The following is a 21,000-nucleotide window of genomic DNA, read 5'->3' as shown; positions in this document are numbered from 1 at the left end:
AGGGTTATAGAGATAAAAGCTATAAAAAAAAAAAAAAAAATTAAGCTACCAAAGCAACGAAAAGAAGAGATATTTTTTATTATGATTATTGGGAGCTTGGACATAAATAAAGTAAGTTAGACAATATAATTTAAATGTTTCTTCCCCGGTTCTTGTTCAGTTGTTTGGGCACATGTTCTTTGCATTCGAATAAATTTTAGTTGCTCTCCAATTTTGTTCATTTGCCTTTTTTTTTTTTTTTTTTGGTGCGTGTGTGTCTTTGTTTTGGGAAAGTTGAGAATATCCGAAATTTGAGCAAATTAAAGGATGGGAAATTGGATACTAATTCCCAACATTAAATAGCAAAATGTCCAAGTTTTTATGCAAAATGTACAAGAGGTTCTGCAAACATGCAAAACTGATTTGAATTCTGTAATCTAGAAATTAAGAATCTATTCCTCGTTCTGATATGGGAATTCTACTCTCAGTCTATTCTCCTTCTTCGGATTCTTGCTTCTCCCATCTCCATCCCCTTAAAAAAAAAAAAAAAAAAAAAATTATCTTGACATAAGATTAATTAGAAATTGTGGGGTATCAATTAACTCAAATACTGGATTAGTCTGGAAACCCCAATCTGCTAATGAGCTGTAATCACTAACAATAATGTTAGACTTCTATAGACTCAGTAAGCTGCATCAAGTTTAGCACTTAAAAGTGGTACGCAAGCAACTCTTTGTTTCTTTCAACAATCCCTTCTTCTATATTTCTTATTACAAATCTTTATTTGTATTTTATATTTCTTATTTCCTTTCCTGTTTAATATTTGAAAAAGATTATAAGATCTTTTAAGATTTAGTAGGTCAAAGTCTTTAAATCATCCTTTCTTTTCCCAAAGGAAAAAGATAAAGATAAAGAAAAGAAAAAAAAAAAAGCAGTAAAAAGGTGATTTAATCAATTTATTAGTTTGATTTTGATTTTTTTAATATTGACAGCAGATCAAAAAATTAACAGTGACACTGCTATAATAATTCAAATTATGAGAGAGTTGTGTATAAATTTTTAAAGCATACAGGAATCATGTGTGATATAGTATCAAATCACAGGAGATCAAAGGTGATTTACCCTATATATACATCAATAGGGCAAATTGACTATAGATTGACAGAAGAAAAGGCACACAACAATCACTAAATTGAGCAACACAAAATACAGATGGAAAATTTTGCTTCTTCAATACACTAACACTTCTTCCATGCCAACAGCCAAAAATATTTACTCATAGGAACATTTTTAAACATTTGTATGCTGTTTTTGCAGAGGGCAGAACGGGTGACTTGACTCCAAGGTGGACTGAGTAGAGAGCTCCCTTGATTGTTCCGACCTTCTTGAAAAGGAAAGAGTCACCACCCTTCCGGCTTTTACCTCCATCATCCACTCTAAGCAACAAAAGAAATGCAGGCCACATTTACGCGCAAGAAAACCCTATCAGAATAGCAATGCAACACCATTCAAAAAGATGAGCAATTATCATCTCAAACCACCAAAACCAGTAGCAACCTCAGCTTGGAAAAAAAAGTAGTTGTTTATTCACAAATTTCAATGTACTCATGCATGCATTTCCGGCAACTGAAAAAAGTACGAGTCTAGAAAGCAAGAGATGGATTAAAATCACACGGAAAATGCAGGATTAATGTTTCTGCAAGCTTATTAAGAAGATGGAGAAAAGTTACCTCTTAAGTCATGTATATCCCTCCAGCTGATGACCTTCAATATCTTGGCAGGACATAACGGATGAGGATCTTCAGATTCTCAATTCCGTTGTTAATCTGCTCTTTTTCAATTCCCCGAACTAAATTGACAACTGAGTAGTTGTCAACAGCGTTGTCGTAGTTGCTCTCCTCCCCCCAAAAGCGCACCTTGACCATTTTAAGGGTGGATAAACTCCCTAAGCAAGAAGGGACCTTTTCCAATCTTAAATTTCCTTCCAGGTTTAACCGCTCAAGACATGGAAAATGATCATCACTGTCAGGGTCTGCCTCTGTCCACATCACAACGTCTACTTGGGACAATGTTAAGACCTTAAGTTTTGGGAATCCTCCTTCGGCCAGCTCCCATGTATCTCCCCGGAATGAACAAACGAGTAGTTTGAGGACCTCAAGATTGGGAAGTTGTTCAATCAATGAAATTTTACTCCAGGGCAGTCCCAATTCACTAAGGGACAATTTTTTGAGAGCTGAGGGAAAAAAATACTCGATATTATGATCCCCTGGAACCATGAAACCACCCATCACTGTGAGTGATTCTAGACTTTCCAGTTGACTCAAGTTGCAGCTGCCAGTAGCTTCCCATGCTCCTTCATTATCTGAGACCAAAATTTTCAGTCGGCGGACGTGCGGAATCTTCCTAATAATGTTTTCTCCTGCTTGACTTAAAGGAAGAATCAGAGTGGAAAGAAAGTCTAAATTAGGTAAAGTGGAGGAGCTTTTAAGGACGTCGTCATTCAGCAGGGGACGAGCACAAATCCATACGCAAAGAACCCTCAACTTTTTCATGTTCCAGATAGTATCTGGCAATGAAACGGTTTCATGAGATTTGAGACGAAAAGTTTCCAAATTTGAGAGGTTGGCTATAGATTGTGGAATGAACTCCATGCTGTTAGATCTGAGGGCCAAGTACCTCAATTCAAGAAGTGATTCAACTCCACTTGGAAACTCCTTTTGCATCAGGGCAATATGCTCCAAATTCAATACTATAAGATGTTTATAAATGCAAAAAAGGAAGGAGCTATCAACCAATGGAAAATCCTCTGCTGCAGTCTGATAAAAGAATAGGAGACTCCTTGAACGTGGACAAAACAGCCTGGAATTTGAAAAATCTTCGCCAGTGGTGCAAATGGACACCCGAGTTATGTCCGCAGGCTCATTAAAAGTTGAGAGCTCGCCGTATCCTCGAAATGCATGAAGAAAATTCTCTTCTTTCGCTCTGGCCTTACAAAACTCAAGTAATAAATCATGAAGACAACAAGATTTCACTCCACCAATGGATCTACATTCGCTTACCGTGACTAAGTTTCGGCCGATAAGGCTCATCAGGTACTCCCCTGCAACGTCCTCCATTCTCCTGCCTTGGATTCTTTCCACAAGCCCTTCTGCAATCCATAGGCACACCAAATTCTTAGTGCCTATTTTCTCTGCTTCTCGAAATGCTGCAAAGTAAAGAAAACAAGCCTTCAAACGAGGAGGCAAATTTTCATAACTGAGCTCCAGTGACGCCTTGCATGGGTCTGTGCCACACACCATGGTCAAAGTTATTCTTCTTGCAAATTCTTCCCAAATCCAACTGTCACGTTCTAAAGTTGCTAGAAATCCAGCTATGATAACAACTGTTAGAGGTAATCCCCCGCAGAATCTTGCTATTTCTATACCAGCTCCGTGTACTGATTGAGGACATTCTTCTTCTCCAAACACCTTCTTCTGCAATAACTGCCAACTTTGTTCCTCAGTGAGCAAGCGAAGATAGTGAGGTTCACCCAGGTTAACACGTGCAGTAATGTTAGAAAATCGACTTGTGATGAGAATTTTACTTCCCTTTGGAGCATCCTGGAAGGCAAGATTCAAGTCATTCCATAGCCCGCTGTCCCAAACATCATCAAGTACAAGGAGATACTTTTTTCCCTTCAACATTTGATAGAGCATTGTAAGCAAGTCATGCTCATCCTTCTCTCGGAGCTGTTCTTGAGTGTATTCACTGTTACAACACAAAAGCTCAAGTAGCAATCTTTTTTGGTTGTATTCGTGCGAAACAGTACACCAAAGACGAAGGTGAAAGTGGCCCTCAATTTCAGCATCACCATATACTTTTTTGGCTAAAGTCGTCTTACCCAATCCAGGCATTCCCACAATTGGAACAATTTCCAACTGGCTTGATTCACTGGTAATAAGTCGACCAATTATTGTTTGTGCCTCATCATCAAAACCAATCACAACTTCATGAACTTCTGGTATCCTAGGACTAGGAGGAAGCAGGCGCATACCTGTAAGTCGAGAATTATAACGAGTTACAACTTTAAAACACATGATATAACAACAAAACCAATGATAAAATTTCTAATGCAATCTATTTGTTTTATATCCATTTCTAGTGTATTAGTAAGACTTCACTTACTTTACTCGAGATTGTACCATCCCAAAACATTTCTTTCCGTCAAATTTTGTTGTCAACATCATGTTTGTGTATTTCTTTTCCTTGGTTAAACCTGGGAAGCACGGGAATTGATCCTAAAACTAGGGTTACCTGTGTCTATTTTCGGTACTTAGTATTTGTAATTAGTAGAGCTGTTTAAATGTATATAGGTTTCTTTGTAAAACGAATGCACAAGTTCATTGCTTGATCAACGAAATTCGCAAGTTTGTGAAAAAAAATCATGTTAGTGTATTTGCATTCTTTTACTTGCTTTAAACAATTATTTTTGAAACACGCAGTTTAAAGATTTAAAATAGTATATAATATCACGGTGATTTTTACGACACATGTACAAAATTTAGATTTCAATTTCAGATTCAAATTAGTTATCATACATTAAATGATGATAATGTATGAATTGCCAGTGTATATGAGATTAATCCTTATTAAAAGTTATAAAATCTAAGTTTTTTTTGTCTAATTTTTTTTTTCTCAAAACTATGAGGATATTTATATTCGACTCCAGCACATGTATTGATAGTATAATGTCTTATGAAATCCATTCTATATGCATAATATATCATTACATTTGTAACATGCAAAACAACATTGTGTAACAGGAAAGATAGACGTACTTATAGGTCGAACGTGGAGGCCGCAAACAACATTTAATCATTCTACCATATCTAGACTCATTATACTTACTGTCGAGAAGTTTACTTATTCTTCCTACATAGATTTTTTTAGATAACTTTCACCAGTTTAAAGTTGAAATCTGTATATTTTTTTTTTAAGGATTTCAATTAAACTTGCAAGGTCATGAGAAGCCCTTTGTAACTCGATCTATATGTTTTATATCCATTTCAATTATATATTTATTGTCCTATAATTACTAATCTTTCCTTCATTGATTTTTGTTAGCTAACTTTCACCAGTTTACTATAGACATTTTTAATCTTCTTTTTTTCCCATTGGCTCAAAATAAAGAGAGCAACCAGCCTTGAAGAAATCGTCGTGATCTCTCTGATGATGGCCTCATTTTATTCGTGGATCTCCTTTAAACGTAAGCTTTTGTGTCAAATTCAAATTTTATGCAAACATCAAAGCGCTTTAAGCATTAAATCTCCGTGCTAGCAAAAATAAGTAGAAATTTATGTTCTTGTGCTAGCATAAACTAATAGAGGTTTTTCCCCCCTTTCTGGGTCTACATTTCATTTACAAAAGGGTTAAAAACAAAAAAGCTCCATGTGATATACTTAATACACAGAAAAGTCTCACGTGGTTTCAAAACATACAAAACGACACCTCATGTTTTGAATTAAATTGTAAACTAACAGAATTCGTTAAACTTAACGGAATCCGATAAATTTAACGGAAAACTTAACAGAATCCGGTAAATTTAATGAAATCTAGTAAGTTTAACAGTTGAGATCGTCATTTTCGTTAAGTTTAACGAATTCTGTTAGTTTCCAATTTAGTTCAAAATATGAGGTGTCGCTTTATATGTTTTGAAACTATAGGGGACTTTTCTGTGTATTAGATATATCACAGGGGCTTTTTTGTTTTTAACCCTTTACAAAAATACCTCAATAAAACTAGCTTGTAGAAGGTTTAAGACCTGGTCTCGCTCTAACAAAGAGAACCTAACCTACATGCTACTCATCCTATACAATAAGTATAGCTTATCTATATTCTTATCAAAAGAGGACTCTTTATCTGATACTGATACCATGCCAAACATTTACCTTGTTGTTGGACCATTAATTTCTTGAAGCAATCAAGATGAGTCGTGGTTGAGGAATCAATGGTACACATGATAGAGCGACTTGATAGTTTCTCAACTAATATAAACTTGTTTCCAGATATGACTATTGGCCGCTGGAATTAGTTTACTCAGTCAAAAGACAGCTAAGAAATAGAAAATTTTTTTTGGAAAACATTTTTGTTTATCGCAGAAATTATTCTAGAGATTGTCGCCACTTAATATAGTTGAGAGAGAGAGAGAGAGAGACATTATAAATTATATATAGACAGATGGAGATGTAGATTACCTGTTGATGACATAGGACTACTGAAAGAGTTGCAAACTTCTTGCCCTGCCAAGCAATTATCAGAAGGAAGACTCGTTGTCATGCTCCATCTGCCAGTCTCGTCCCTAATACGCTTGATTTTTTTGTTGGTATCACCCAACATAATGTAGCCATCAAGAGGATAAGGAATTTGTTCCACTTCGCTGGCAAAAAGGGCGCAGATTATAATTCCTGCACAACTCATCACATCTCCGATGTTTGGATTGAGCTCATCCAGGACATTCTCCGGCAGCTCCCTTAGAATGCTTCTCAAGAATCTGAGTCCCTCGTACAGTATTTGCATTTGACGTTTCACAGGACCCATCAAGCTTGTACTGCTCCACAGCGGCTCCCAGAGGCGATTTATGAGGGAATCATTGAAGTCGCCCATTGTATGCTTACCCATCTCCATGGAACGTAACCGTGCTGATGTTCTTGAAGCACTAAGGACTTTGATATACATCTCAAGGAGTCTAGAGTTAACTATAACAGGTTTGATGACCCGGAGGAGTCTACCAATTTTGGAGCAGCAATCAGTGACTCGTATTCCCTCATTACCTTCATTGTAAAATGAACACTCGTAAGAGATCAATGTTGCATGGAGAGCCCCATATTCAAGGCGATTCGATAGAGCATCCAATAGACCAAGTTCAACGCTTCCCAATTTGGCAAAGCCAATGAGATTTTTCAAGAATATTAGCTCGTCTTGGAGGGCCTCGATTTGTGCATGCAAACGGAATTTGGGCTCGGTAGGGTTCGCGTTGAACAATAAAGAACGACGAAGACCCGCAAGATCCTGTCGAAGGTACTTTATGAATTCCACAAGCTCCTCGTCTCTCAAGCAAGAACATCTGGACTGAGATGAGCAGCGGTTCAACAAAGCCCTGTATGTCTGTAGGATTCTAGGCTTAAAAGACATGATCCTTGCTCGAAAACCAAACACCACAGGTTCCCAAGCTGATATATGTTCACCTCGTCCTGATCGATCCAGAAAAGAGAAAATGTCTATGTCCTGATCTACGTATTCACTTTGTGGTCGAAGGCAAAGAGAGTGAATATCATCCTGGTATGTCTTGAGGGTGCATCCAATGGTAGACAAGAAAGATTGAAGACTCTCCCCATTAAGTTCCAGATCCAGGTCCACAATGTTGATGCTCCACTTTCTTGCACCCCAAAGAAATGTTCTGAGACATGCTAAGTTCAGTTTGAGGGTCGTAAAAGCTGAGAGCTTGTTTTCACCGAGTATATAAGCCAAATCGTATCTGAGGTTTTTCTCCAGCAACTGAAGCTCATGGACGACGGATTCTATACAAGCAGTGGCCAACTCCATCACTCTCAGAACACCAGTGCTGCTGCAGATACTATTTTGTGTAATAAGCAGAAGGGCTGATTCTAAATTTTTTTTTCTTAATTTGTATTGTTTTGGAAAAATGTAAAGCAGAGAGAGATATTTATCAAACAAAACAGAAGGGGAAATAAAAGAAAGACATGACAGTATAGACAATGCCGGAGTATTCTGCAATTGGCAATACTGAATCTGCAAAGCTTATGTAGTGTAAAGAATTTGTAGCAATTTATAGACTAATAGTAGTAGTACTAGGGTTAGGACACGATCCAGAAATTCAACCTCCTCTTATTTGGATGTCATTTTTGCTCTCCAAGGGCCCTGACTGATATCCAACAAGTCAACATTCAGCTCCCCATGCCCCAACGTTATTTTCAGCTCAAGATCCACGAAATGATGCAGAGATAAGTTCCAACATCCAAGTCAACGTTCAGGTCCCCATGCCCCAACGTTATTTTCAGCTCAAAGAGCCACGAAATGATGCAGAGATCGATTAAGTTTATCCAAGCCACTAGACCTACCACTTATTTAGAGTCATGACCTGCCTTTTTCCAAGAAACTAGTTGGCTAAGAAACTATGGGAAATATCCAAGAAACTAGTTTATCAATAATGTTGGGACTACTCAAGAATCAAGAGTCTTTTAGGGGTCCGTCTATTTTAAATTGCAACAAGCAACCCTGAGAGAGACCCTCCACCTACACTGACATAATTAACAAGATGCTACTAATGTAGATAGACTAGTACTACTGGCAAACCAACTTCAGAAACTAGCCAAAAACTTACCAATGAATCTGTAGTTGTCACATTTGCTGTCTAAGGGCAAGACTTAGTCAACCTTCTACTCCAACAATCTTATCTTGAGTTCAAGTCAAGAGATAAAAAAAAAATGCAGAAAGAAGTTCAGGAGCTATAAAATAATTGTAGAGGGAAGTTCATCCAAGTTGCTTAGTTAATTAGACCTCCTATTGTCCAAGTGAAACAGAAAAACTGAGAAAATGTCAACAATGCTCAAAATTGGGAATTGTGAGTTTCTTGAGATTAGAGTTCAAAGTCCAGACAATAGAGGTTGATTACAGCAACCAAATCGACATCAAGAAATAAATTCAGCAGCAAGTTTAGAGTCCATTTAGTCATATTTGCTCTCCCTTAGTGCTTTCTGACTTGAGGACGTGCTTTTCCAAAAAATATATATATATATTTTTTAAAGGAGGATGATTTTGCTTTTCGATTCTGCAAGTCTTGGAAAATTGACAAATTTGCATCATTGTTCCACCAGATTAATTCCCTTTGCATGACACTAAGATAGAAGGACGCAAGTTTTTACGCAAAAAAAAAAAAAAAATGCACAAGAGGTTCTGCAAACATGCAAAAACTGATTTGAATTGTGCAATATAGAAGTTAAGAATTCATCCCTTGTTCAATTGTGGGAATTCGATTATGATTCTATTCTGAAGGAAATTAAACCAAGCTATTTTAGTATTTAGTTTCCTAATTCTTTTTGTTATCTTATTTGTTTAGTTTCCATATTAGATTAGAAAATCTCAAATTAGTTTCCAAATAAGTTTTGGTGTACAATTATATTTGTTTTAGGAAGTTTTAGAATCTATAAATACTACCAGTCTAGTAGGTTATTAATTGAAGAGAAGAGTGAAAAATTGAGAGCCTTATTCTTATGATATGATTAATATATTATTAGTGATATTGTTTCTCTTCTCCCACATATATATTTATGTGTGTAAATTGCCTCTTCTCATATTGATTTTGTCAAATATATCTGCCATATATTTCCTTTGAATTCTATATCTGGTATTAGAGCCCTAGGTTCCAGAAGTTGATCCTGGGGTGCCTGTAGACATTAAAGAATTGACCCGATTATAACAGTTGGGTGTTTTTCGCTGTCAGAGTTGGAGTATAAAAATTGCTGCGAAAAAATTAGTTGATCAAGTTAGACCAAAAGGTTGGTCATGGAGTGTTAGGATTGGACCACAAGATTGGTTCGAGAATTGTCAGATTGATTGCGGATGTTACAACAGAGATTAGAGAAGAATCCGGTCAGTTGAATTGTGGTTATGAATATCACAAAATGAATTGTCAATAAGTTGGCATCAAATTGGGCTATGAAAACAGTCTATCCAAAAGCGTGGATTATTTTCGCAAGTGAAAATACGGTGAGTGACGAAATAAATTTGTCCAGGTGCGTGGAATATTGTAGCAGCAAAAATCAAAGGAGATTATTGATCGTGATGGTAGTGAACCTAATTCAGGAGAAAGCTTGATTTAAGGGAGGCAATGTTGGCATATTAAATCAAGGTTCAAAATTAGAAATTTTCATATTATTATTTAGTAGTGTTTTAGTCAATTTAGGGTTTTAGTAATTCTATTAGAGTCAAGTTATGATAGTTTTATTGTCTACGAATTAGTATCTTATTAGGAAATTTATTGTGGTGTAAAACTTGTTTATCTAGTAAGGGGTTATATTATTGTGTTTAGTTGAGAAGAGTGAATGAATGAGAGCCTTGTTCTTATGATGTGATTAATAGATTGTTATTGGTATTATTCCTCTTCTCCCACACATATTATTATGTGTATAAATTGCCTCTCCATATATATTCCGTTTGTCAAATATATCTCCCATAATTTTTATTTTTTGGTTCTACATATTCTCCCTTTTCGGGTTCTTCCTTCTCCCATCTCCATCCCTTAAAAAAGAAATTATCTTGACATAGTCTACTACTAATCTTAATTATTAAATTGTTAGGAAGTAATGATTAACTCAAATACTAGATTCAAAGTCATTTATTTCCTCAAATACTTTGACCTGATTCGTCCAATCTGCTAATGAGCTACAATGATCACAAACAATTTTAGCCTATGATGAAGATCATTGAAAATTTTATTTTGCTTACTAAGTCATCAATTGCTGGGCCTCAGAGGCCCCAAAAAAGAATCACCCATATAATACATCAGCCAATCTTGCAATACAAAATCTAGAGTCTCCTCTTTTTTTTTTCTTTTTTTTTTTTGGGATAATAAATTTAGAGTCTCCTTGAACTCTCAAACCAAAAGATGAAGAATAAGACAATGAGATACAAGAATGGCAAAGTTGAAATCTTCCCGAATGGCTTCCTCACTTGTACCTTTCCAACCAAAGCTGAGAAAAAAAGAAGAAGAGATGCACAGCTGCATTAAGTTTAGCACTTAAAAGTAGTACACAAGCACTTCCTTGTTTCTTTCAACAGTCTTTTTCTTCTAAAAGTGCTAAAATGGGGAGATACGTGAGAGCATCCAAGTCAGCATCAAAGACTCAAAAGTACAAATACACAAGCAATTTTTAGCTTCTTTCAAGTTTCAACAGTCTGCTTCATCCATACCATCAACAGATATTGAATTCTGACACAAATAGTTAACATGGTTTACACCTGAATGGTTTGCAGGGACTTCTTGACAGTTTCTGCCATCATAAGAAGAAAAGAACCACACTTTGAAACCTCCATCATGCTAACAAAGAGAAACAAACTTCCAACTAGCAAAGCAATGCTGGTAAGTGGCAACAGGAAGGATAACACCATCAATCACCTATCCCTCATTGAGGTTGTTTTTCAGCAAATCCATATCACGCAAAACAGGATCGATGCAAATGGAGGCCATCTGTTCTTTTCTGGGATCTATTTTCAAGCTCAAATTTCAAGTGCTGCTATATGAGAAAGAAACCTCACCTCTCGAAAGCTATGAGTTGTTTCTTTATCCTGGAATCCTTTTTTTTTTTTTTTTTTTTTGTTGGGTAAAGTTAAAAGTAAATGAGATATTGACAACTGATATCAAAGTCACCCCTGGTTAATTACTTGGCCAAACAAGTTGGGTCCATTGATAAGATTGTCTACTTCCTCAACAAAAGCAATGTGTTCTAGTCTGCTAGAAATGTGTTGGTGGACGATTATAAACCTGAATCTAGAGTCAAAACTCACCAAACTATGATCAATTGCAAAAAAAAGAAAAAGAAAAAGGCGAATTACTTGGTTTACACATAGGGATAATTTCAGAAACCTCTCCAGGCACAGAGGAGAACATATTGAAGAAGGTAATCTATGATGAGATCACTCATAACTGGTACAAAGGAATTAGTACTTTAATTGCGCTGTAGTGTGAACCTGACCGCCATATTGATGCTGTTTGACAAAAAGTGAGACTCGTAGCTATCCGATAAATCATCTTCTTGGTCCTGCCAATCCCCAGTGACAACTCTTCCGTCGAGCCCTGAGTTGTATTGATACATGGAAGATACGATCAACAAACGCGGAGGCTCTCTCCATAGTTTCATTTGCAGGGATCTTTATCAGTCTTACTTTCTGCATTTGGCTAAAGTTAAAACCAAACCTTACCAAACATACATGTTCAATTCTACCATTTGAACTAAAGGGTTCAAGTTTGAATCTTGTTTTAACGTCATTTGAGGGGGTTGAGGAGAAGTACTGGGAAGTGAGGCCAGGGTGGTCGAGAAAGAGGGTGTGTCGTCTGAAAAATCAAGTGTTCCACTAGGAAAGATTGATAATCCCTGCGAAGCAATCACGCCCCCATTTTCTGCGTATCATATGTACTTTTAAGTCATCCAGAGTAAATTAACGAGTTACAGTGACTGATTCATCTTAACTGGGGAAGAGACGGATATGCACTCAACATGAGAGACATTACTAAATCCCCGAACCAAACTGGAAATTTCTTGTTTCAATGGTAGTATTAGTTGGCGGCATACAGAACCACAACAAGATTCTTGGAAAATTTGCAACCTTTCTCAATCATTGCACGAACAGAAGGAAAAATTTCACTGCAAGCTTCAGTTTAACGAGACAAAAAGTACTCTACAGTCAACAAACTGAAAAGCCAGTTAAAGAACAATTTACTGGATTCTGTGGCACACCTTAAAAGCAGGAATCTCATTCTTGTATATTTCAAAAGAAAACTTAACCGCATCAAAAGTGGAAATAGCTAGAAATTTTGCAATATTCTTCATAAAATTCTTGAAGAATAAATCACTACCTTACATAAGCTATGAGCAACAGCAATACATCATTGTTTCCAGCCAGCATGGGGATAAACACATTGAAGAAGCTACCATATAATAGGATACTATTTCTTGTAACAAGGCATTAGAATCTAGAATAACTACTCGAATTGCTCTGTAATGTGAACCCGCCAATAGAGGAATATGACCCCTCATTGCTGATCGCCATATCAATGTGGTTGGACTAAAATCCAAGACTCATAAATAGTCTAATAAGTCTTCTTGGTTCTGCAAATCCCAAATGACTACTCTTCCATCCAACCCTGAGGTGTAAAAAACATGGAAGATTTGGCTTATGAGTCTCTCAAGTGCACATCATTAGAACCTGACGTGCTGAAATAGGAAACACCTAAGCTCATCTGGACTAACCTGAGGTGCTAAACCTGGTTACTTTTGAACCCACTTTCCTATTTAATGGTACAATACAACTGCAACCAAGATAGAGAAGAGAAGGTTAATATTTATGCCAATGACTTGTCAACAGATGTCAAAGACAAATGCCAAGATAAAAAGATTAAAAGGGATGGCATAATGACAAGCATAATCAGTACTTGATGCAGTTTTCATGAATGCCACCATGCAGCCTTGAAGGTTGAACACTATTGTTGCTAATTCCATATCTTGATTGGCCGTAGAGTTTTCCAAATGCTTCAGAAAACTGGAAAACAGATAAAGCTCCAACTTATCTTGTGATCAATTATATAGAAGTCAAATGCCATTAGTGACGCAGCTAGGCATTCCAAAAACGGAGAAATTTTTAAATCTGAATTGAGTGAGCTAAAACTTCCACCAGATAACAAAGGGAAAATTGAAACATAAAATTGGCCCAAAATAAAAACTGAAACTACTCATCCAGCAATATAACAGGAAACCAAAATTCAACCATATAACATGAGAACAAGGTGGCTATTTTGGGACAGAATTTGCTCAATGACAAGTGGATATCTCCCTGCAGCAAGATCCTTTGGAATTTTGAACAGAAAAGGTTTCAAGTGGTACGATAGCATTTTCTCACTTTGGACCCCAATCTATATACCCTCAAATGAAAAAGAGATACCTGTGAACCAGATTTTGCGCTTGAAGCTGCTGCTTTTCTTTCACCAAGGAACCTCAGAAAACCCCTGAACATAATTTAATCACTTCATTAATAATGAGACCATTTAAATTTTTTAAAAAATCCAATAAACAAGCAATGCACTAGCATTCGAATAAACAACCTTCAACTTCCAAAAAGCATTCTTGACTTTGTCAGTACATCAGCAGTCAATACCCTACCCAGTAACAAAAGGAACTTTACTACAATCCTGAAATAGTTTCCATTGTTGGTTTCACCTATATTTTAGCTGGCCAGTTCATGTGTACAAAATATACACCAACTCAACTTCAGAGGCAAGCTTCAAATGAGAATGGCAGAATGCAAAAATTGCTGGAACTGGGCTTACTCAATTCCCGGTACGAGTTGGTATCAATTTTACCCAATCTTGAGCTAGACCACAAAAGGCCATCCAAGAAAACTGAATCTGGAGATGTCTACACTGTTATTCTATTCCAATTCTTAAAAAAAAAAAAATCTAAATTTCTTTAAAGCTAACTGGTCAAAGTGAACAAGGGCATACTCCTTATGCAACAGAATACCATGATTTTCACAATGGTAGTTTGCAGATTTGTCGTGATAATACTGAGTCAAATCCTCAGCACCCCATCCCGTCTTATCCCGAAATTATATTTCTAAATTAAATAGACACACAACCTTCACACCTCTTCCGGCAAACTAAACTTTGGCCCACAGGTATGGCAATTCTTTTAACTTGAGTTGCTCCAAACCATATAAAATTACAGGAGCTTCAGAATCACCCTAAGAAATACCTAAAGAATCACAGTAATGAAGTTCAAGCTCCAGAGAGAGAGAGAGAGAGAGAGAGATAGAAGGGGATCAGAGGCATTTGATGGAAACCAAAGCCTCTGCATACCAGTTGTTGCCAAAACTGAAGAATACAATAAAGCACAAAATCTACAATATCATTTAAAAGATAAGACTTCAGACTTGTGACAGCATAAAAATCCTTGCTTTGTCAAACAAATCAATAGTGAATACCAGATGTATTGGACATGATAACAGCACAAAGCTAGAAGTGGAGATCCCAATAAAGATACAATAAAAGGCTCTGGAACGGAAATCTACAGCAAAGAAATCAACATATGGGTAAACAACAACAAGAAGAATTACTTTCTACAATGTACACATAAGAGTAACAAGGCAACCCACCATAGACCACTTTCATCTGCTACAAAAACCATTGGATTGCAATCAAACCCCACACCAATCAGCACTCTTTCAGAAAGATACAAAACCTGAAATTTAGCAGGATAAAAATACAATCTCACTTAGTCATTAATGCAACATATATAAAGTGTAAGAATATTAGTAAATGATTGAGAATGATTTCTGACCCACATCACGAAGAGGCAAATCACGGAGTGCAACACTTTGAGCTAAAGGAGAGGGTCCAACATCATCAACAAAGTAGATCATTGAGTTGTGACCTGAGAAATAAGTCCAAATCTTAACGAATATTAGTGAGACATGTAGAAAAATGTTCGTACCACATGCCAATTTTCTTTAACATGAACACAAAGTAATATCTATTTCTGATTTCCTATTCAATCATTTGCTAATAGCAATGACATTCAAGTCACTACAACCAGAATCAAAGCTTAACAGCATTCTTGACTTTGATTGCAGTGAACAGAATATGTAACTATTGAAAGCATCTTAGTTTGCAGCCTGCCAGTATGAAGTCGGAAGCAAAACCCTCAATTTGGCAAAAAGAAAGGAGAAAAATAAAAAATAAAATAAAAAAAGAGTTCCTCACCTACATATGCTAAAGTATTGCCACTTGGGGACCATTTGACACCAAAAGCCCAGCAAAATGAGAGATCAAGTTGAACAATTTGCTGCCCGCCGATTGCGAAGGAGAGATAACATTAAATGTAGGATTTAGTCTTGAAAAAGTTCATGAGATAACAATAAAAGGCAAAATCCACCCCGATGAATTGATTATCTTTGTATTTATTCACTAATTTAAGGAATAGATTACGTAATCCACCTGGTCTCTTACAGATATGATATTATGCAAATGGCTTCTTAAAATTTTCGGACTTGATAATGTAAGAAATGAATAATAAAACTCATTGCATGCAAGGAACAAAAAGTGCAAACAGAAGCAAGGTAAGATTCAAACCTCTCCAAATTTAGAATCTGAAGGAGGACCTGAACCCGCTTCCCTGCCAACAAACAATTGCACACTGATAAGATTTCTTTCTTTCTTTATTGTATTTCTTTTTTTATGAGGTGAATGCATCTTCTCCAAGCTTTTTAGACAGTAAATGGGAAAAAGATCAAAATTTCAAACACATACCTTGTGTCAACGCCTTTAATGAAAGTAGAAAATACTCGGCATTTTCCATCAGTAGATGTGGTTGCAAGGAATATCTATACATGAAAAATATTGTTACCACTAACTCAGAAAGGAACAAGAGATGTACACCAAAATGCAGCGGTTTGCATTACAACAAAGATATCACTCAAACATTTCTTCCCATATCAACATAAAATCTACAAATAGGAAATATCCCTTTTTTCATGTGGTAGATCAAAAGAACAGAAACCATATTATTGTACAAAATAATGTTGTGCTTCAGATGCATCAGTGATTTATTTCAAACATACGCATTTCATAAACTTAGAAATCCTTTCGAGTGGATATAGGCTTTCTTAGAGTTGGAGGTCCACTCAAAGGCACAGAGATAAACATGAAGGTGTAACACATGAAGCCCTGTTCTACATACTACACCAGGGATCTGCGGGAAGGCAAAGCCAAAATACAAATCAATCAAAAAGCTCAAAGAGCTGTTCAGCTGATTAGCATAGCTCCATGGTGTTTACAGCTTTCAGCTTGACTTAACCATATCCTTATCCTACCAAATGCCATTTTAACCAACTGGCACATCCTTTTGTACATTACATTTCACCATGCATCTTTTGCTTCTCTTATCATTTCTTTTACTGAATCCCTTTGTTACTTAAACGAGGGGCATATGCATGATAAAGCCATGAAGCTCCTTTCCAAGATGAACATCTCAAGCAACAGAAACTTTGATCGAATTACATGCAGAAAAAACAAAACTTAAGAACCAAGCAAAAAGATTACAAGCAACATGCAAGAGAAACTAAGTCATTCCTGAAAACCAATTAAAAAAAAAAAAGATGCAGCTGAAGAGGTGCACATTGTAACCACTCCAATCATCATAATCACCAGTTCCATTAATTTTCCTATTATTTATATTTGAAAGCTAAAAAAGTGTTTTCTGATGCTCCAATTAACATCTGGTTGATTGGCACAGGGAATTAAGGTCAAAATGACACCAGACTCACATTATTGGGGTGCCAGGCAACACTAGTAACGGATGAATCATGCTTCTTCCTGATAAGCTTACTAACCCACCTGACAGAAATATATGTCAAGGTTAGAAAACATGACTACAGTAATTGTTGATTATCATCATAACCACTGGGGTCAACCTAGTGGCCAAGGGAGAGCTTTTAGAGTCTTCACCACTGCCAAGTTCAGGGTTCCAATCCTTGCTTGGCAATTGGGGATAGGAAGTCTGTGGGGAGGGGTGGAAAGGTATTTACAAAAAAAGAAAAAAAAAACAATACCATCATGCAAAAGATGTGAAAGAAACAAAAAAGCCTACTTGACACTTCATAGACCACTCTAAAAAACAATAAAACAATTAATAAATGTCAATAAAGAAGACCAAAGATAAAGGCTTTCCACTGGAAGCCAAGGGGTATAATACTAGTATTTGATCTAGCTACACAGAACTTGACAATAGTGTTTACCAGTTATTCTCCTGCTCATAGTAGCACACACAAACAGTTTTAGCCCCACTTCCAACAGCAAACTTATTCTCTGAAAGAAAAATTAGATAGACTAAGAAGATTGCAAAGAAAATCAACAATGATTACATTAACAGCAGAGTAGTCAACCAATAGAGTTCGATAAAACAAGAAATCCAGTGTAATTCATTAGCTAGGAAAGGAGATAAAAATTACAGACATTAGTTTCCTTGATTAAGAAAGAAAGATCATAGAATTTGTCAAATGTGAAAAGTACATCCAAAACTGTATTTCATACGATGCAAAAAGATAAAATCTAAACAACATTGCGATTCCATCAACACCCACAACAATGTTAGGCAATGCCAACATTATTTTGACAGGACCATGCTGTTTTCTAACAAAAAATTTTGTACTTCGGATGGCCTTCTGCCACAAAAGAACAAGTTACAGAATCTAGGAGATGGATTTATTGTGCTGGCTTTGGTTCATAATTAATCAGCAACAGATATCCACCTATAGACATGAACACTTACTATAGGTTAAACAATTTAATTCTTTCATTTTTTGACACTCTAATGGTGGGTCATATAATCTTCTCCAAGCTCTAATATGGTGGATAGATAGTCCTGATATATCTCCTTGTGCACAGGGAACAACTCATTTCCTTTTAGTGCTTGAGTGCAGTGTGTCTATGCCAGAGAGAGAAAGGTAGAACCAATGCTTGTCTTTACCATCTATAGCAAATTATGCATATTAAAATTTTGCTCAATTACCAAATATCGATTGCAGGGAAGGCACAAAAAATTAGTCATTCTATTTCATAGTTTAAGCGTAATTGTTTGCTTAGAACAGTCCCATAGAATAGGCTGGCCTTCAGAAAAGGATCTTTGATTCCAAGAAATTATTTATCAATTCTGGCATATTTCATTTTACTACAGTTTCTCATAACATGATTATTTGACGGTCATTTTGTCAGTAATAGGACAAACAGAAAGAATGAAGTCACGAATGAATACTCTACTTTTCGATTAATTTCACATGATCCAGAGTATCATAGTAGATGGTCACTTATCAGACAATACTGCAAGTTCCTGTTAAGGTACTCATCCTTTTGCTGAATGTAACAACATTACACATATGAACATGGCACTGATGCAGCAGAGTTAAAATTTGACAACAATAATTACATGCACTCCTAATAGAGGCAACATCACATCAAGTCATCAATCAGGCAAGACAAAAGAGTAATATGATGAAGACAATGTTCACACATGGAAATTAACAATTCTAACGGAGCTGCAAGGATTAGGCCACACCTTTGGGACTCCACTGCACACAAAGTGCAGCACGATTTAACCTAAGGATAACAAGAGTGGGCACCCATTCTGTTGTTTCTTGGTTCCAAACATATCTACAAGGAAACTTCAGTGAAAAAGAGTGATCATACAGTAACTGTGCACTTCAGAGAAAGGTAAAGGGAAGGGAAGGAGAGGGATTAGGGAACAACCAAAAGACTGAAGCTAATATTAGATTTTCATAATTCACATCAAGATATAAACTATGTAAAACACAAGATAATCAATGGCTCAAGATCAAGGCGCTCACGAATTCCGATCATGAGATACAGTAACTATCTTGTTTGACCTTGAACTCCAATCAATCCCAGAAACGATCTGATCATGCTGTAAGAAGATAGACAAGGCAAGAAGCATATATTTATTCAGCAAAACTTTCAAACAGAACCATCTTGGGAGGAAAATGATATGAACATTCAATCAAAAAAACATTTATAATAAAGAAAAATGTCCGACTAAATACAAATGACCTTTTCTAGGGATATACAATATTCTGGAGTACAATGCTGAAATATAAACCATAAGGAAGTTTCAAAGTCAGGTCTTATAATAATGTTAAACCCATTCCTTTCTATCAAAACCGGAAATTAAGATATTTCAGACACACAACATAAAGCTGCTTGCATTTTGAGGGATATTGACCAGGCATATCTAAAACCAACACCATTTACAGCGACATGAGTCAAAAGCTGAACTTATAATCCAAACAGCATAGAAGCATATGAAAGTTCAGAAAGGGATGACGAAAAAGTGGTTCCTGTTTGCCAAGTAAAAGCACAGATGTACATAAAAAGCAGAAACCCGCCAATCTTATCATACAATCAAACACAGGAAGAGCAAAAAAGCGCCATTAAAGTTACCTTCTGAAGGACATGGATCCTTTCCCACTTCTCCTCCTCAGATCTTCTATAGATATGCACTTCATCATTGTTTGGACAAAGCGCAATCACTACAAACAAGTTGGGCATAAATTAGACACTTTTCAGACTATACATACTTGAAGCAACAAACCAATACCCAACAATTGCAGAACACATTCCAGATTTTCAAGAACAGTTTTTCTGAACCAAAACTGTAACTCAAACGAATAATCATTACGAAAGTGAAAGATAAGAAAGCCCTGTAACATGATAGAATACTAATCATTAGAAATGTAAATGCAAACCACAAATGTGGTTATAGATAGTTATCTCCTATCACTAGGCCACTAGCTTTGCAATGGCAATCCATATAGGCTCCTGGATATTTTGCAGTCTCCTCCACTGCCTGTTTCCTTTTATTTTTGATCTGGGACAACTTTCTCTCATTTAGTAAAATTGTGTAAGGGGTGAAAGGCAAGACCAGAAAATAACAGCCAGACGGCAGAACACCGAACAGAGAACCAAGCACCTCTGAAACAGGTTCCACAAAGATACCTCATCCAGTAAATTGTTCTTTCCTATGGGCCATGTGGGACAAACTGAAGGAAAAGACTAGCCCTTTTAGGGGATTGCAGGAAGGCTATTTTAAAGTATACAAAATCTTAGAACAACAACAGCTTTGCACAAAGGCTCAGTATAAAAAAGTCATCTTTCTAACACAAAAAAAACATGAAACAAAACCCTTCAGATATAATCAACCCAAATCTCAGAATTACCAATTAAGGTACATGACTCCACCGTCCAGACTTAAACCAAAAGGCTAGTACTAAATGCTAATGCCATAAACCTTGATAAGACAAATTCTACAAATATTTCTTACAGAATTTAGAAAAAAGGACAGAGAAGAGAGCAGAAGGCATGTACTGGATTGGTCAGGGCTCCAAGCATGGCAAGTAACGCAATCAGCAAATTTATGTACTGAAACTGCAGCCATTTTTGATTAAAAACTCCAGCTGCAGAAGGAAAAATTTTGAGTGGGGACAACTATGCTGCTACTGCTGCTGCAGCTTTGGATTGATCTGTTCACTGAAAATCAGATCTACGAACAAATTTCACGAATTGAAATGTAGAATTTTGAGAAGGACGGTGGGTGGGGAAGGCTATGATTTGTTTGTTTACCAATCAGTGTCGCGCTTTTTAGCATCGGAAAATGCTTCGATGAGACGTAAAGATGTTTAGCACTT

At 36.4% G+C, this 21,000-nt stretch overlaps 2 protein-coding genes across 4 annotated transcripts; both read right to left on the bottom strand.

Moving 5' to 3' along the window:
- Positions 1-1,004: 1,004 nt before the first annotated feature.
- Positions 1,005-7,834, bottom strand: LOC113687711 (putative late blight resistance protein homolog R1A-3). Of its 2 annotated transcripts, none has more exons than XM_027205254.2 (3): positions 6,213-7,834; positions 1,710-4,012; positions 1,005-1,415 (listed from the first exon to the last, which is right to left on the bottom strand). In XM_027205254.2, exons 1-2 carry the CDS (start codon positions 7,558-7,560, stop codon positions 1,746-1,748), a joined length of 3,615 nt encoding a protein of 1,204 aa, XP_027061055.1. In that variant the 5' UTR covers positions 7,561-7,834; the 3' UTR covers positions 1,005-1,415; positions 1,710-1,745. The 2 variants fall into 2 exon arrangements, with proteins under 2 accessions (XP_027061055.1, XP_027061054.1); XM_027205253.2 differs by having other exon boundaries at positions 1,005-1,461; positions 6,213-7,833.
- Positions 7,835-12,497: 4,663 nt separating this feature from the next.
- Positions 12,498-20,972, bottom strand: LOC113688511 (actin-related protein 2/3 complex subunit 1A-like). 2 transcript variants are annotated; one of them, XM_027206336.2, is made up of 15 exons: positions 20,681-20,972; positions 19,757-19,845; positions 19,147-19,223; positions 18,858-18,952; positions 17,542-17,611; positions 17,071-17,140; positions 16,055-16,128; positions 15,878-15,920; positions 15,509-15,590; positions 15,091-15,179; positions 14,902-14,987; positions 13,693-13,756; positions 13,187-13,293; positions 13,005-13,063; positions 12,498-12,898 (listed from the first exon to the last, which is right to left on the bottom strand). In XM_027206336.2, exons 1-15 carry the CDS (start codon positions 20,748-20,750, stop codon positions 12,834-12,836), a joined length of 1,140 nt encoding a protein of 379 aa, XP_027062137.1. In that variant the 5' UTR covers positions 20,751-20,972; the 3' UTR covers positions 12,498-12,833. The 2 variants fall into 2 exon arrangements, with proteins under 2 accessions (XP_027062137.1, XP_071905038.1); XM_072048937.1 differs by having other exon boundaries at positions 12,498-12,903; positions 13,010-13,063.
- Between the last annotated feature and the right edge of the window lie 28 nt (positions 20,973-21,000).

The sequence above is a fragment of the Coffea arabica genome, chromosome 5e (genome assembly GCF_036785885.1).
Source record: "Coffea arabica cultivar ET-39 chromosome 5e, Coffea Arabica ET-39 HiFi, whole genome shotgun sequence".
Taxonomy (NCBI): Eukaryota; Viridiplantae; Streptophyta; class Magnoliopsida; order Gentianales; family Rubiaceae; genus Coffea; species Coffea arabica.
Note: the sequence above shows the minus strand (reverse complement) of the source record. Positions and strands in the feature narration are given on the sequence as shown.